We start from the raw sequence: 17809 nt of genomic DNA on the forward strand, positions 1-17809 counted from the left end.
ACAGTTTAGCAAATCACAATATATCTGTGGTTACCTTAATCTGGTCTCCATGACAACTGTGTAGCTGCTATAGAGCATGCTAACTATGTAGCTGGTTTGCTTACGAGAAGTTTGCACAAATGTTGAGGAATGAGTGAATGGAAAATGAGTACAAAAATCTCTGGGTATTCATGCCAATACAAACAACTGGGTTAAATGTTAGCTAGGTTGATTAACTAGCGACAATTCACTATGCATAATATTAAAGCTAGGATAAACAAACAGCATTGTTTAGCTAGTGTACATCAAACTAATGCTAGCTAATGCTTTAGCTTAGTTTGCAGCTCCCATTAGCCTCCAGCATCTCAAACCTTTCCAGCATTTAATTGGTACAATGAGTTTGGTGACCTGTAGTAATTCCTTGTAGTAGAGCTCTGAGTAGAGATCTGATCAGCTGTATAACACAAACATCTTTTCAGGTTTTCAGATTTTCATAGTCTGTCTTGCCGAGCTCATCGTTGTCGGGGGGGGGGGGGGGGGGGGACAGACCTTCATCACAGCACATATTTTGACTTGTCATAACAAAAAAAAGCACAGATGGAAATAATTGCATTAAGTAAGTTGCTCCAGTGAGCCAGCACACACAATACCAAGACCTCCGCTAAGTGGAAAGTATCCATCCATCAATTGTATCAAATACACCTGTGCTCTTCTTGCTTTTCCTGCTATGACATGTCACAATACCTGCTATGAACACTTCCATTCAAGCACACCGTTAGTGTCATTGTTTTACCTCTGCTTTTTCTATTGCAACATATCAAAATGTTCATCTTTGTTTAAGAGTTCAGTATAATATGTATAATATGAATGACTGAGTTATTGAGTGCATGAAGTGTTTATTATTGTGTCATGCATACAACTATACCCAGCCCACGTTAGCTTAAAAGACAACTTATATTACCTGGATCCAGAATACTGCGTGTATAAATTTTAGAAAATACTACAAAAAGTTTACTAATTCTCCCAAATAAGATATTGTTAGCCACACTTATAAGGCAGGGCACTGGAAGGGGACAGACAGCTGATCACTGGTGGCAATAAAGTTTTGATAAAGTCATTTTGCCCCCTAGTGAGTTAGTATTGGCAGTGAATTAATTGTGATGTATTATGCACATCCCCCTGGGTCTTATGAATATATATAGATATATTAAAAAAATGATATTTGGTGTCTGAACATAAGAGCAGAATTGACTAACAGTGATCTCATTTTTTTCCAAAGTAAAAAGAAAGAGCAAAAGAAAGAAAGACCTAAATAAATAGATAAACAGCAGTATTGTGAAAGAAAACAGAAGCAGAGTAGGAGAGACAGAAAAGAAGCTGGGGGAAAGACTGAAAGATAAAAGAAAAAAGAGAAATAGACATCCCTCTGCAGTCATGTTGTTCTGGGATCTGTGGAAGAGAGGGAGATGATACTGTGGATGTCTAGGTCCTGGTACGGCTCAGCACAACTCATTCCCCTGAAGCTGAGTACACACACACACACACGCACGCACGCACGCACGCATGCATGCACACACACACACGCACGCACACACACACACACAAACACACACACACAGAGCTGGAAGTGCTCAGTGCAGTTTGTTTCTCAAGAGGCTGCATTCCTTTACTGTCAAAGACTCAAGTTGCTTTAAGAGGATAAAAATTCTGACATGAGCACAGCAGAGCCACAGCAGGGGAGATTAATATCAAAAAGTGCAAAATAAGTGCTGAGCAAACAGAAAGCAGAGCAAGAAAATATGATCATTTGTCATTTTTTTTTTAGAAACTTGTCTTATTGTTTGTCTTAATGTTGATTTTAACAACCTTATCTCAGCACCAATACCATGTAATGCACCATTGGCAGCCTCTACCAGCACCTCTATTCTGTGTTTTACATTTTGTGCCTCTGGGTTGGATTTGGAGGGAAATCTGTTTTAGTGCTCTATGGCACCAAACAGGAAGAAGGTGATGTTCCTCCAGCCCAGACTGAGCTGAAGCTTTGACAGCTTCTGGCTGTGGTAGATGAAAAGAGTGAAAGGCTGACGGAAGATTCACTTCCAACATGATTATCCTCTCCAGTAAAGCCAAAGGGACACCGAGGGATGACGGACCTCCAAGAAATGGGAGTGTTTGAGAAATCTGATTATTGTTAAATATGGTCTAAGTTTTGAGACTAGTGATAAACGTTTGAAATTTGTCAATAAATTCACGTCAAATGGCTGGCAGGAGCGGCTGCCAAACAAAAACCATAAAAGTAAAGTAAAATATCCTAATAAATACAAATAAAGTGTAAAAACAATAAATTTATGGAAACTTTCAATAATATTTCTACAGTGAAAAAACTGTTATTTTACAGATTTCTCCTAATTTATTATGATCAAACACCCTCAATAAAGTGAATCCACTCAAGTTTAAGATTTTTCCTGAATTATTATGATCAAACACCATCAATAAAGTTACACCACTAAAGTTTCTGCAGAGAAACTTTTTCCTAATAATGAGTGTCAAAATAGTGTCAATCAATGAAATATTAACACATGCTTAATATTGTAGTAAACCTTTTGTTTTGGAAGACATAGTAAAAAAAATACTGTGTAAAACAGATTAAAATCATCTCAAACTTGAACTTGCACTATTTATGTTAACATTTAATCTTTAAGTATGTAATGTTACAAATGTTAAAAATGATCTGTACCAACAAAGAATGCTCTGACCTTCTGTGGCTGCATTCTAATGTTCCACCGGACTAAACATTAAACATCTGAAGCTCATTTTCAGAAGACTCTGCTTGTGACTAGAGACTTGGAGCTGCTAGCGGTTAGCATGCGGCCGTCCTATCTCCCGAGAGAGTTTTCACATGTCATTGCGGTGACTGTGTACATCCCCCCTCGGCCGTCGCCGCTGCAGCCACAGACCAGATCCATAGTGTTGTCTCTCAACTTCTAAACCAGCACCCCCATTCCCTCCTCCTCATCTCTGGGGACTAAAACCACACGTCCCTGTCCTCTGCTCTTCCTACCTTCACCCAGTATGTGTATTGTCACACCAGGGACAATAAAACTTTGGACTTGTTGTATGCTAATATCACAAATGCATACACCTCATCCCCCCTCCCCCCGCTGGGATGCTCAGATCACAACCTTGTCCATCTGATCACAGACTACACCCCTCTGGTGAATAAACAACCACCTGAGAAGAGGTCTGTGAAGGTGTGGTCCGAGGAGACCAGTGCCAGACTTAAAGATTGCTTTGAAATAACAGACTGGGAAGCGCTCTGCACCCCCCACGATGGCGACATCGACACCATGACCCACTGCATCACAGACTATATTAACTTCTGTGTGGAGAACGCTGTGCCCTCCAAGTCAGTACGCTGTTTCGCCAACAATAAACCCTGGGTGACCTCTGAGATTAAGGCCCTGCTGAACGAGAAGAAGAGGGTCTTTAGATCGGGGGACAAGAAGGAGCTGCGCAGAGTCCAGAAGGAACTCAAACAGAAAATCAGGAAAGAGAAGGACCGTTACAGACAGAAACTGGAAAGGCGGCTAGTGCAGAATAACACCAGAGATGTCTGGAGTGGACTGCAGAACATCTCTGAACTGATCTTCGCCTTGAGCAAGATGCCACGACGCGTAGCAGGCTGCTCTTTGAGACTGACGTTAAACCTGAAGTGGTCAGACTCCACATCCCATTGAATCCCGAGAGCTCTCTCGAGTGGCAGGTCATCGAATGTGAGGTCCATATCATATGGTCGCCCGTTCAGAGGATATATATATACTCTCTAGAACCTCTCTGTTGTTCGATACAAAGTTGTGTAGTCTGAGACCACCCGTGGCGCAAAGTTCACATGCCTCTCTGGCAAGCTGAATAGCATCTTCAGCGCTTTTCCCACTAGTAAGGCCGTCATCTACGTGAGCCTTGAGGGTAAATGTCGGCATACTCCTTAGCTAGGTGCTTCAGCCCGAAATTTGCACATCCAGGTGAAGACGCTGCACCGAACAGATGTACTTTCATTCGGAGCTCACTAGGCTGTGAGTTCAAATCTCCTTGCTTCCACTAAAGGAAGCGCAGGTAGTTGCGATCAGCTTCCTCAACATGGAACTGGTGGAACATCTTCTCGATGTCGCACATTAGCGCAACGGGGTGCTGTCGAAAGCGGATGAGAACTCCACTCAAGTTGTTAAACATGTCAGGTCCAGAGAGAAGATGATCGTTTAAGCTGGTACCTTTGTATCTGGCCGAGCAATCGAACACTACACGAAGTTTTTCTGGCTTCTTCGCATGGCGAACACCATGATGGGGGATGTACCATCTCTCTCCCTTACTCCCACCATCCTCGATCAGCTCTGCATCTCCCCAAGTTCAGATGCTTTTATATTGCCGCTCAGAAACCCAAGCCCCATCTTCCTGCACTGCTTTGAGAGAGAAGCCAGATGCAGAGGAAAACACGCAGATTCTGCCAAACAAGTGAGAGGGACACGATTTAAACCACAGATACACACAGTCATTGTCTGCAACACCAGCCCTCAAAAGGAACGGTTCATATGGATTAAGTGGATGATATATTCACCTAAAACATGGGTGGCCACTGTATCTGTGGAATAAAGTTTATACACCTTTTTAAGATTACAGTACTGCAAATCATACAAAAATTATTTGTCCCCTGTGAGGATATTCAAATGGAAGTCACTGTTTCCTTTTCAGTTAAAGACAAAGCAAACTAGTAGTAAGCACACAAGGGTGATTTTAATTATTCTGGCTGAACAGATCTCGTACTAGGATTGGTTGGGACTGTTCAGACTATGCTATCTGTGGTATAAACAGGAAATAATGGGGGTAAACAAGGGAACACAGCTAGCATGGCTCTGTCCAGAGTTTTTACTGCCTCAAATAGTTACTTTAATGAAGCTACTTTAATGAACGTTTCGAGGGGAAATGTGTCTTTGGAGGGAATGCTAACAACTCATAGACATCTATGATTGGGGTGTGATAGCGAGCCCCAAACAGACACTGTTTTTATGCATTTCTTGGCTGAAATAGGGGTTTTATAGTATTCTACCCTGACACAAATGTAATATACAGTATGTACATGTTGAATATCCATATATGAAATATATATATACATATATATATATATTATATATATTTCAGCCATATCATGACGTCCTGCCTCACACTGTCTCTCTCTGTCTCACCACTGTCCCATGACTGTGGACTGGAGGGAGCAGGTGCTTCTGCTAAATAGTCAAAGGTTGCAGTTACTGTTTTTTGGTCTCAGTTTCAAGGATCCACACAACGAAACCAACCAGAGGATAAATTCGAATGCTGTCGTTTTATTTTGAAAGTTTAAACGACAATTGTGAAGAGGTAAGATCCTCAAAGTCTCCATCCGCTCAGAAATGTTTTGATATCTCAGTAACAGCTTGAGGGAACTTTAAATTTGGCACAAACATTCACTTGGTCGAAGGTCAAAGGTCACGGTGACCTCACAAAACATGGTTTTGGCCTTGTGAACACAATGTCTCCGCAACACCTTAAAGGGAATTTCTTCAAATTTAGTAAAAACGTTCACCTGGACTCGAAGACGAACTGATCCGATTGTGGTGGTCAAAGGTCAAAGGTCAAGGTCAGTGCAACCTCAAAAAACACTTTTTACCCATTACTCAAATCTTCATACAGCAATTATGACAAACATTTCACACAAGTAGTTAATGTTTTATGTGTCTCTGGTGGAAGGATATGACTGCGAGGCGGTAACTCTAGGTTTTTAAAAAATAAAATGTGGTTCCTCGTTATATTAATATTTACATTACATGTTACATTAAACTGCAAAACAGTATATAAAATATTTAACACTAGCTTCACTCGCAGCTGCAGCATTTAAGAGCTGCTTAATGCGTCAGTGATAATCCAATAACATAAAAGCGTTTCTAGGCTACTATAACTTTGAGTACATTTGCTGCTTGTGTACTTTTACTTTTTACTGTAGTTGTAGGTATAACAATAACACAAAAATAAGATGATTATGATTATTATTAATGATGATATAGAACTGCCTGCTAGCCCTTCTACCATCAGTAATGCTATAGCTACGACTCTTAGGACTATTCCTACAACTCGTTTCTCTTCATTACTACATAATGTAACATAAAGAAAGATGCACATGTGCAAATTGTTACTGAAATGTGTGATAAACTACATTCACAACACAGAATTATCTGGCCTGTAATACAATAACCAACAATTATCTGCACTTCCTCTCTCAGTAAAACTGCTGACGTGACACTTCCCGCCTCAGGGCAGCACCAGCTCTGCCAGGGTGACAGACTGCCACTGATTTCAGGCGGCCTGTCAGTCACAGCTCCTACCAGCGAGGAATGTCGGGGATCCAGTTCAGGATGGCTTTCACCGATCCGCACGAGACCCCGTCGTTTCTTAGTATTACACGACCTTTTCGATGATTAAACAAGCCAATGGAGTGATCATCTCACATGTTTTCATTAGTTTTGAGATTTGTCTTGACAATATTTTGAACAAAACTATAATCAATGGTGGCCGATTACAAAGAAACATATATAAAAACCAGTGCAGTTGCAATATGTTTTATTGAATCTTTCAGTAAACGATACTCAATTTTTTTCTCCAATCCAACAGATAAAACCAAGTTCTCATTATCCTGGATGTGTGCTCAGTCTGAGCAGCTAAGATCTTCTAAAAGACTGATTTAACCAGAGTCATTTTGCTCAGAGGAATGTCCTCACTCCTGGAAGCTGCCAGTACAATCACTGTCTGATCTAATATACAGTTACTCTGTTTTCCTGATGGGTGGTGACCTTGCAGCTCCTCCCTCGCCACATTTACACAAACAACCTGTGAAACCTGTAATAAAATAGTTCTTTCTTTGCATACTTTTTATATTTCAGGATTTAAGTGTATATTTGAATTCCCTCATGGTCTAAAATCTGTTGCAAAGAATTTTACATCGAGTGTTCAGAATTAAAGATACTGAAAGGTGGGCACTGAAACTAGTACTGGATAAGCCATTGGAGCTGAGGGTCTCTGCATGAGTCTGTCAGAACTGTGAGGGTGTGTCGCCTCCTAGTGGATAATAACACAAGTAGCTGGCAGCTCACTAATGCATGCTGATATTTCACACTAAACCCTGAATAATTACTCATATATCACAGATAGAAGATTATTCCAATGACTGGACTAAAGGGATCATGGCCCTGAACTCTGGAGTGAACTCATAAAAAGGTGTTTTTTTTTCTGTTCTTCCTATTCTGCCAATGTTGCGTGAATGCAGCATAAATGTGACAAAATACAGAGATTAGAGAGACAGCTCGCAGTAACTCCAGCTCAAGCAGCAAAACAAATTCAGACCATACCATAGCACACTTTTGCTTGTTTTGAATTAAGTCATAATAATTGACTAAATGAAAAGTTTAGAAACTCCAAAAACTGTGTTGTGGTTGAAAAGACCATTTACACTGTTCAGCAGTTGCATGATGTCCTTCTGGCCATAGACTGTATATAAAAATGGGCGTAGTCTCCGGGGCTGAAAAGTGACGCCAACGCGGAAGTGCCTTAATGTGTAATACCACCGAGGTTCCGCTGGGGGCGGGCTCCAAAAAACTCTGGTTCCAATACACACTCATTATAAAAACACCAACTTCTCTCATGAAATACTCAGTCGATACATTTTTTTTTCTCACACTTCTTGTTCAGTGTTCTGGTAGTCCATCTGAAAATAATCATCTAATTAATTAGATAGATAAAAACAGGTATTTTTGGGGGCGTGGCTGTTTGATTGATATACCTGGTCTGCAATGATTGATCAGATGACGCGGCAGGCCGGGAGGTCGATCACCGGAGGATCAGTCACCGGAGGAGAGCTTGTGTGTATATGTAGCATATACTGTAATAAAAACAAGACTAAATCTGAACAAATGATACGTGTGAAGAAGTTGTAGAAGAGATTCAAGCATTAGCTTTTTTTCTCCATTATTGGTGAAAAAAACATGGACATTAGCATTAGCCCCCTCATTTTCAGTAACGCTACCATTAGCAGGTAGCTTGCTGGCATTGTTCATTGATGAATGAATTTAATGATTTATAAGATTCTTCAAAATAATACAATGTAAAAAAGTGAGAACTTTCTAAATGCACTGTATGTCTAACTGATTGATCTGTCCAACAGCCATCTCTAGTATTCTTTCCCAACAGGTGCTTCCCACCAGGGAGTTTCTCTAGGATGAAGTGTAATTTAGGCAGAGTTTATGTTCTTACAGCTGCTTTCACACCACTGCTGTGTGTGTAAAGTCACACACAAATATTAACATTAACATTTGAAACCTTTCTCTGGCTCTCTCTCCAGGTGACAAAGAAGCTTGCCGGTGTTGCTTCTGAAACAGCTGCCTGGGTTACAGATGTTGGTGTGTTGGCGTTCCAGGACAGCTGCTGGATTGCCTGCGGTCTCATTGAGGCATAGCGTTCCTACCTGGAGGGGAAGCGCAGGATGCTCGGCCTGACTGTTGCCAAGGTGGAGGACACACAGGGCAGAAGAGACGGCCCTCCTCATCCAGGATCTCCACGTCACCCTGGATTTCTCTTTGCTGGATTCTCTCTGCATCCAGGACACATGGAGACACAGACGACGCCTCGGCTGCTTTCGGGACTCACCGGGTGTTCGGCTGTACAGAGACACATAGGCTGACAAAGGGCGGAGTCAACCTTCTGGTTTCCACCTTAACCACTTCATCCCAGGTACATGCATGTGTCTCAGCTTGTGATCAAGTATATTGTGTATTATCATTTCATTCAAACATAAAATTCACTTTTGGTTCAAAACCTTTTTCCTCAAGCCAGTGCCAAGTACTTCCAAGCTCCTGGCAACACCTGCCAGACAGAGCAGGAGGAAGAGCGAGTTGTCTTCCCTCCCAGATACCAGGAGAGGCAGCCCAGGTGACAGTTCAAGGCAGTGATGGGGAAGAACGCCTCCTGTCCTGAGAAGGAGAGTCTCCAGAGGTGAGATTCACTTCAAATGTCACTATTTCCTCTAATGAATATCAGATCTATATTAACACACTGCTCTGATTGTCTTTCAGCTGTCTTCTTGGAATGAACTCCTCAGGCCAGACTCTCTCTTTAATGTTCACCCAACAGAATAAGTAACCTTAATCAAAGATGAATATAAAATGTATTCTTAGCCTGTGGTTAAACACCAATAAGTTATGAATTGTGTTCATTATTTAGACAGTTTGTTTATTTATTTCGCTTAGATCGACGGCTGCAAAATGTGCAACCTTTACTTTGAAGATGAGCTGTGTCTGTTTTTCTGGCTCTCAACAAACTGACGCTTTGGTGCACTGAATTGAATTGCACATCTTCATTCAGTGTGACAATAACACATGCAAAGCATTAACAGCGTTTAGGCAGCATCGCTAATGAACGAGCTCACTAACGTCCACATACATTTGCACTTAGCACAAATAGGACTTTGAAATTAGACAAGAAAAGCTGGCATTTCTCATTATACAACAGCTGCAGAAGAATTACACTTCATGCATGGACCTGAAATAATCCTTGGACACAAACCATAAAAACCACAGCTGGTTTGTTTTGTGATGTCCTGTTTCACAGTTTTTGAAAGTTGCTGTTGTCTCAGCGACAAGAAACTTACTACTTAGTAGCTTCCTGTGTGACCTGCTGATGGCCTTTTCAAAGGACATGACGCCCTCACACACCCTGACAGGTCAGATGCTGTTCTCTGTCAGAGAGCAGGGTTGGATTGAGTGTATGTGCTGTTTTTCAGCCACACTGCTTCCCTGAGATGTCTGATCTCTTCTCTCTGGTATGAACATGCGTAGCACAAAAGTTCCTTTGTTTTTTTTAGTGTCTATTAACTCTCTGACAGATTTTGTGTGTGTGTGTGTCCCAACTCCAGAGATGTCGTCATAACACAGCTTCATGTGTTACAAACCTGTGATATACTGTGATCTGCAGATTTTTATGTTTAGACGGTTTGACTCAGAAAGACGGGCTTTGCTGCGTTTAGCATTTACACAGAAAATGGATGATTCATAAGGCATTTTAAATTGTACCGTGCTATAATTAACAATAATGATATGATACCTAAAAATACACCCACCTTATCAGTGCAAAACCAGACAGAGTGGCTGCAGCAGTAATAGTGCACTGAAAACAACAGCCAGGTCCTCATCTGAACACTGAAACTGTTCTCTCTGGCTGTACTCATTCCTCCGGTTCATACTGGACAGTAAGAGTCTTTCCTAATGTGCTCTCTATATAATTTATAGTGAGACTTATGATTATAGCAAGAGAAACCAGACTTGGCTATCCTTTAAACCCTAAATCTCTTATTTTACTATTTTATCTACCTGTATGATGGAGGGTAAAAAAGGCACTAAGGCAGCGCTTAGTGTTGGCTTTAGACTGAAGGTGGCACCCTCGGCCTAAGATGAACATACACCTGCCCCAAGACATGTCACTCAACGCTGTGCACATTGAGAGAAATACAGCGGTGGACATTTATTGAAACAGCTTAAAAGAAACTTAAAATTAACATCTCATTTCCTATCAACAGGTTTTCTTTAACCACGACTTCAATCTTTCCCCATCACTGATTTAACTTAAAGTAGAGCTGATGTTTTTACAGAAGGGGCCATAGATCAACAAAACCCACCAGTAGGTCACGTTAGAGCACAGTGACGATCTATTTTGGGGAAAAGTTTGAGGACTTGATCAAGCATTTATAACAATAGTGACTTTACAGTGACACAGACGAAGAGCTGCCTCCCTACATCCTTTTTTTAGTTTTGACTAGTGCCCCTATGTGTCCAAGTCATGCCAATACAAAGTGTTTGTGCTCTCATTATAGTTACTAGTCAGTCATTGTACAGTAACCTGGCAACCCAAATATTTGTCTCTATTGTCTGTGCTCTCTGACTCCATCACTTTAGTAGATAATACGTTTTTTTTTTCCCACATATTTTCTCTGTATAGCAGCAACAACACAATCACAGACCTTCCCAAATGTCTTTTTATATTCTCCATCAGTTTTGCAGTTTAGCTTTAATGTCTAAAACTCAGGATCCAGCAGCTCCAGCAAATTTACCACCATTCTTCATCCAAGTGAATAATAATACTTCAGACACTTTACTTTAGACTTCATTCAGCCAAAATCAGTAGAAGATAAAAATGTTGTTGGTCTATTGGCAACCAAAGTGTCCCTCATTCCTCCATACACATCTGATAACTGCTTAGTAGATAATTGAATATACAGCCTATATATTTTTCTTGTATTCCTATGAAAGTCAGACTATTTTGTATGTCACAAGATAAATTATTACGACTGATCTCTATTCTGTCCCTCCCATGCAGCAAACATCCCCTGACCACATGTTTCAGCAGAAAACTATGCACCAAAATGAGGAAGTTATACACTCTCAAAATGTTGTCTCACAGTGACATCAAAGGAATTTTTAGTCATTTAGTTGAAGCGTTAAGAGATGCTTTAACCGAGCAGGTAGGAGCACATATGGACCAACACACTCTCTGGTTCACTTTAAGTCTCTGTGAATGGGAAACCTTCCAGCAGGTGATTTCCACACACCTGACTCTGCTTGGCTTCTGTCTCTTTACTTTTCCTCTGCAGGTTCCTTATCAGCGGAGTGTTGCATAAGACTAACTGCCAGATTCTGGGGGACATGTACATTGGAGAGAGGTCGTATTAGTGAGTAATGTCAAGGCTCTTTACTTTTACTGTCATGTGAACTGGCTTTAAATGATTACATGCTCAAATGAATACATGAGACTGTGTCTGTCTGAGGAAGTAATTGGATTTTAGTGTTGAAAATAGCTGAAAATTGTTATCTGACGTCCATTTTTGGACATTCAAACACTCTCTGTGATTATACCCAGTGTCATGTGACTGTTTCTGTAGCAGAAGTGAGTTCTACATTGATGACAGTTTTTCTCTTTGGCATCACATTTTTGGGTGGATACCTCATTTTTGAAATAAAACCCTGCTAAAGCACCAGATGTGAATTTTTGCACTCTGACATCTCAAGTTGTCTCATGTCTGGTTGTGTTGTAGTGTAACATGTAGAGCTCACAGTACATGGATCCCAGCAGCTGGTTTACATTTAGCCTGTTGAAGCCTCTCTGCAGCCTGAGTGCAGTGTTGCTGCAACAAAGAGGAAGCACAGTGGACAGCCATGTTTTCTTGTTGAGCAGCAAGAGTCTACCTTTCTGTAAACGGACAGTAGATCAGTACATCATGTCGACTGCTCAGTTCTTTTATTTTCCTGGTGGGATTATAGAGCAGTGTTGGCGGCTCACATCCAACACCATAACAATACAGAGGCCAAATATCACAGCACTTCTATTTTAATGATAAAAATGGGACATTCAGGACTGAACTGAAAGCAGAGGAAACGTGCAGACGGGAGAGATGACTTGTTGTTTCATGATCTCTCTCGATCATTTTTGTACTTCAGTTTTTGCCGTGGATGTAATCAGACTGAGATATCAAACGAGTACACGATGTAATCCGGCCGGTGATGACATAAAAGTTCCTGTCATTGGCTTATCACAGTGATAGGTCTTAATTCAAGAAAAAAAATAATAGTGTGAAGTGACAAAATCTTTTAATCTTATAACATTTAAAAACATTATTTGTATTTGCTATATTATTTGATATTTTTTTCCATTTAATTTCATTTGTCTTTGTTCAACCAGGGGGGCCCCCTGGTTGAACGAATGACCTACAGCAAACAACAAAAGATCAATAAAACCACCCGGTTTTGGATAAAAAGGAGGGAAAGATTTGTGTTTCTATTAGTTATAGCTGCTGGAACTCTTTTCTGTGCCAGTTCTTTATATAATGACATGGTTTTTATCGGTGCTGAAATTATTAGTAAATGAATAGAGCTGCTGAGCAGGAAGTGAATATAAGAATTTTGATAATCAGCTTTATTTATTAAGCATTCTGTTTCCAATCCTCACAAATGAGAAGATTAGCTGTCTCTAATTGCTTTGGGTTTTGGACTGTGTGTTGGACAAATCAAGTAATTTGAAGATGTCACATTGAAACTGGGAACTTGTGATGAACATGTGTGGGTTTTTTTTTTTTCCCACTATTATTATTTTGTGTTAAACTAAGCGATTAATCAGTGCTGCAAAAATAATCAAAAGGTTAATTAGTAATGAGAACTTTTCTCTCCATACGTTCCTACACAGAACCAGTCCGACACCAGCAGACCTCAAAAACTGAACCAAGCTTCAAATGTCAAAATCACTGAGGTACGTGGTGCAAGTTTTGTTTTGATATCTGCAGAACGAAGTGGGAAAGGAAGCAGCTGCTGACACACCTCCATCACCTTAAGCAAGGTCGTGGTTTGGACATGTGACCTGAGACACTCGGCCATAAAAGCCTGTTATGGGCCCCGCTAGTCTCACACTGCTGGTCATGATGAAGGGGCTGCTCGCATTTGCCGCGCTGTTCGTGGCCGTTCTCGGCAAGGAAACGTTTGAGGGGTAAGTGGACCTGCAAAGGCCTCTCACTGCTGTGTGGGTCAGTCCACTGTATGTATATATGCATTACCTACAATAACATTTCTTTTTTTCCCCCCTTTTTTAATTGAATGCATGCATAAACTATAAACTGATTCATAGATTTTTATACACTCATCTAGACTCTTTAACTAGTTAATAGATAGTTTGCCCTCTTTACTTTCCCTTTAGTAGCTTTAAGGTTGTTAATAATCTTACTCAAGACTGTCTGATATTCTGCTTGCTGCTGCTTTTCATTGAAACTGTCTGTTTGTGAAATATTCACAACCAAGACGAGCCCAATAAATCTGGAAACTTTAGGCACTAGAATTCAAAGTTCTTTTGGTTTGAACGGTGTTTGGATGCACAGCATGAATTTCTACCGACTAACCCATTGAGTGTCTGAAGCGTACTACAATCTTTATAACTCAATCACTATAAATCATCGCTCCGTCCCAATGTCACATCTTCTGCATAAGCAGAACCAGCCTCGAGAAATCTTACTTCACCCCATGTGTGCCAACTTCTCTCTTGAAACTTGAGTTGAGTAAAAAGTTGTAAAACATTGTGGTTCTCTTTTGAAGGCATCAGGTGCTTCGCATTGTTCCTAAGGATGAGGTCCAGCTGGCTCTTATCAAGGACCTGGAGGACATCATCGAGTTCGAGGTCATCTATCATTCACTGATAATACTTATATAAATAAAAATGGAAATTAAAATGAAAGAGCAAAGTTTTAAATAAGCAACAACCTTTTCTTTATCATCTATATCTCCTTTTTTATATCAAACCTTTTTGTTCCAAGATAACTCTGTGAATAAACTGAATGTAACCGGACTTAATTAGTTGTATGATACCTGTGTTGTCTCTCAGCTGGACTTCTGGAGGGGTGTGACTGAGGTGGCAACTCCTGTGGACGTCAGAGTTCCCTTCCACAGCCTGCAGTCCACCAAGATTTACCTGGAGACCAAGGAGATTGAGTACTCCATCATGATTGAGGACCTGCAGGTACGAGACCTGCAAACAGCCTGACAATTACAGCAGTTAGCTGGCTTTGCTTTTTCCCCGATGTCCGACTGAAATCTGAGCGATATCACTGGTGTTCAGGTGATGCTGGACGAGGAGCAGGAGGAGATGGACTCTGCTGCTCGCGTCGCTGAGCCCAGAAACACTGACAGCTTCGACTTCTCCAGGTACCACACCATCAACGAGGTACGTACATGCACGCTCACTCTGGCAACTGTTGTACTGTAAAAGCATGATTCACTCGTATCACCTACATTATTGGGGGAAAAAATACAAAGAAACTGGATAATTATGTTGCAACCTGAGAGAACACTTCAAAAACAGATTTTAACTCGCTAAACACAGGACAGTGCAAAACAGAAAAATGACAAACTCTACTTGACTGATGCTCATGTATTAAGATCATGGTTTTGTGTCTGGTTTAGATCTACAGCTTCCAGGACATGCTGGTGGCTGAGAATCCCAACATGGTCAGCAAGATTGTGATTGGTCGCAGCTACGAGGGCCGTCCCCTGAATGTGCTCAAGGTAAATAAAACCAGTAAACACAGAATGGAGTTGACCCTAAATGAAACAAATGAATGTGTTTCACAAGGCACAATAGTTAAGTTAAACACAGGTTCAGAATGGGGAAACCTAATATATACAGTATGTATTATATTATAACACAAAATACATATTCTGTTTTATCACTTATTCTTTGCATTAAATTTAAACTTTTTCTTTGTCTTAGTTCAGCACCGGTGGAACCAACCGTCCTGCCATCTGGATCGACACTGGAATCCACTCCAGAGAGTGGGTCACTCAGGCCAGCGGCACCTGGTTCGCCAAGAAGGTGATAATCAATAGATAATACCTTTTTCTTCTGTGTGTCTGCAGCTTCTGACCATTCACCTGCTGCACTGAACATTGTGTCCTGTACGTTTCTGTCATCAGATTGTGACTGACTATGGACGTGACCCCGCTCTGACCGCCATCCTCGACCAGATGGACATCTTCCTGGAGATGGTGACCAACCCTGATGGCTACTACTTCACCCACAACAGCGTATGTTTTAGGTTTTACAATCATTTCCTATCATTTTTTCATCATGTATGTTCACATTAATTAAATGTATATTAAAATAGTAGCTCAATATCAGTTACACAGAAGTCATAATTGGTAGCGATGGTAATATCAATGACCAGACACTCTCAGAATAGCAATGCAAAGACAGATGAAATATTAATGTCACAAGCACATACATGCAATGATAAAATATTAAGAAGCATAATCAAAGTGGACAAACATCAAACAAATACTGTGACTTACTCTGACATTTCCAGAACCGTATGTGGCGTAAGACCAGGAAGCCCAACAGTGGCTCTAACTGTATTGGAGTCGACCCCAACAGGAACTGGGATGCTGGTTTTGGAGGTAACGTCTTCCTCATCGTCACTGGAATGTACCAAGACACCCGATGTCATTCTCAGTGATCATTTTTTTTAACGCTCCAAAGCTGAAGTCATAAGATATTATGTTATTTTGGTATTTTGTTACAGTTTGGAGCAAATGAAATGAATTTAAATAATCACCTCGCCTAGTTCTGTAGCTGTTGATCCTATGATGTGTTGCTTTTGTGGAGCACGCTTTACTGTCTTCAAGTGTCATTCTTAAAGCTGCCAGCAGGTGGCAGCAAAGTGGCTTTAAACAGGATGATCTCATGAGACACAAAATAATAATACAAATAAATAACATGTATTTTGGTGCTTGAATCACACTATAGTGTATGAGGGATGAAAAATGACATCAGTATAAATAATTAGATACATAAATAAATGCAAAGTAAAAACACTTTGGTAATGGAAAAAAAAGATTTCTGTATTTTTACATTTATTTATTTTGCTATAATATCCCTCCTTCATACCTCACAGTAATCTTAATTTAGAAGCTGTTTTGTAGACAGCGACATGTCTTTGCAGTTCCTCTGACTGTTGTCGTCTTGTGTAGGAGCTGGTGCCAGCGGCCAACCCTGCTCCGAGACCTACCGTGGACCCAGGGCTGAGTCCGAGTCCGAGGTCAAGTCCATCGTGGACTTTGTGAAGTCCCATGGCAACTTCAAGGCCTTCATCTCCATCCACTCCTACTCCCAGATGCTCCTGTATCCTTACGGCTACACCAGGACTCCAGCCAAGGACCAGGCCGAGCTGGTAAAAACCACCACCACTTTATTCACTGCACTGCTCTGGTTCGCAAGATCATACTGGGCAATGTGGTGATGGAAATGTTAGAATATGCAAAATCGATATGAGAAACTATGAACAGATATTCATGTGATACCATGGTGCTCTCTCTCTACAGCACGCTCTGGCTAAGAAGGCCATCAGTGACCTGGCTTCCCTGTATGGTACTAGATACAGATATGGCAGCATCATCAACACTATCTGTAAGTGTTGCACATAACACATATAATTTCTTTTATTTCAATTAGAATATGACTATAGAAATGACAGAATACAGTTTAGCAGAGTGACTGATTATCAGCACAGGGATTTAGGTGATGTGTTATCAGGCCTGCACAGTGCTGAAGTGCTCAAAAGCTTCAAATTAAAGTCACAAATCTGGAAAATACTGCAACAACATTTGTACCTATATTAAGTTCGACAAAAACAGCTGCTTGGAGACGTTGTCATGTGGGTATGTGTTAACATCAGTAGTGTTAAGTACAAGAGTTCGTGTTGACTCTGACACAGGAAACTTGTTTTGAACACGTTTGTAGTCCACGGGTAATGTAGTAAAAAAAAAAAGCAGTGTGCGTTGACTGCCATATCGTCTCTTTTCATTCTTTTCCACTGGTGCAGCACCAAACTCATTCTACAGATAATTATGATTGTCCCCTGATCCGTTTCACTTGCAGACCAGGCCAGTGGTGGCACCATTGACTGGACCTACAACCAGGGCATCAAGTACTCCTACACCTTCGAGCTGAGGGACACCGGTCGCTACGGCTTCATCCTGCCAGCCAATCAGATCATCCCCACCGCCAGGGAGACCTGGCTGGCTCTGATGGCCATCATGGATCACACCTACAGGAACCCATACTAAAATGGGCAAATGTCACCTGTTACCTTTCTCTCAGGACTAATATCACCATCATTATACTGCATGGAAAAACCACTAACAGATGAATAAAAGAGCACACTGGAGAAACT

General features: G+C 41.0%; 1 protein-coding gene across 3 annotated transcripts; it reads left to right on the forward strand.

Moving 5' to 3' along the window:
* Positions 1–10511: 10511 nt before the first annotated feature.
* Positions 10512–17807, forward strand: LOC130176604 (carboxypeptidase A1-like). 3 transcript variants are annotated; one of them, XM_056387781.1, is made up of 13 exons: positions 10512–11569; positions 11699–11776; positions 13285–13581; positions 14181–14262; positions 14467–14601; positions 14701–14805; positions 15045–15146; positions 15352–15453; positions 15555–15665; positions 15944–16034; positions 16608–16807; positions 16959–17043; positions 17515–17807. In XM_056387781.1, the coding sequence occupies exons 3-13, from the start codon at positions 13484–13486 to the stop codon at positions 17700–17702; spliced, it is 1299 nt and encodes a 432-aa protein (XP_056243756.1). In that variant the 5' UTR covers positions 10512–11569; positions 11699–11776; positions 13285–13483; the 3' UTR covers positions 17703–17807. The 3 variants fall into 3 exon arrangements, with proteins under 3 accessions (XP_056243756.1, XP_056243758.1, XP_056243757.1); XM_056387783.1 differs by lacking the exon at positions 10512–11569 and having other exon boundaries at positions 11596–11776; positions 13285–13347; positions 13431–13581; XM_056387782.1 differs by lacking the exon at positions 10512–11569 and having other exon boundaries at positions 11596–11776; positions 13285–13347; positions 13435–13581.
* Positions 17808–17809: the final 2 nt, after the last annotated feature.

This window comes from Seriola aureovittata, chromosome 10 (assembly GCF_021018895.1).
Source record: "Seriola aureovittata isolate HTS-2021-v1 ecotype China chromosome 10, ASM2101889v1, whole genome shotgun sequence".
Lineage (NCBI taxonomy): Eukaryota > Metazoa > Chordata > Actinopteri > Carangiformes > Carangidae > Seriola > Seriola aureovittata.

Bases quoted from the DNA above. Each gene is read 5' to 3' on its own strand.
- LOC130176604 (XM_056387781.1), top strand. From the start codon at position 13,484: ATGGGCCCCGCTAGTCTCACACTGCTGGTCATGATGAAGGGGCTGCTC. The intron at 15,147-15,351 runs GTAAATAAAACC...TCTTTGTCTTAG, and splicing joins GTCCCCTGAATGTGCTCAAG to TTCAGCACCGGTGGAACCAA. The intron at 15,666-15,943 runs GTATGTTTTAGG...TGACATTTCCAG, and splicing joins ACTACTTCACCCACAACAGC to AACCGTATGTGGCGTAAGAC.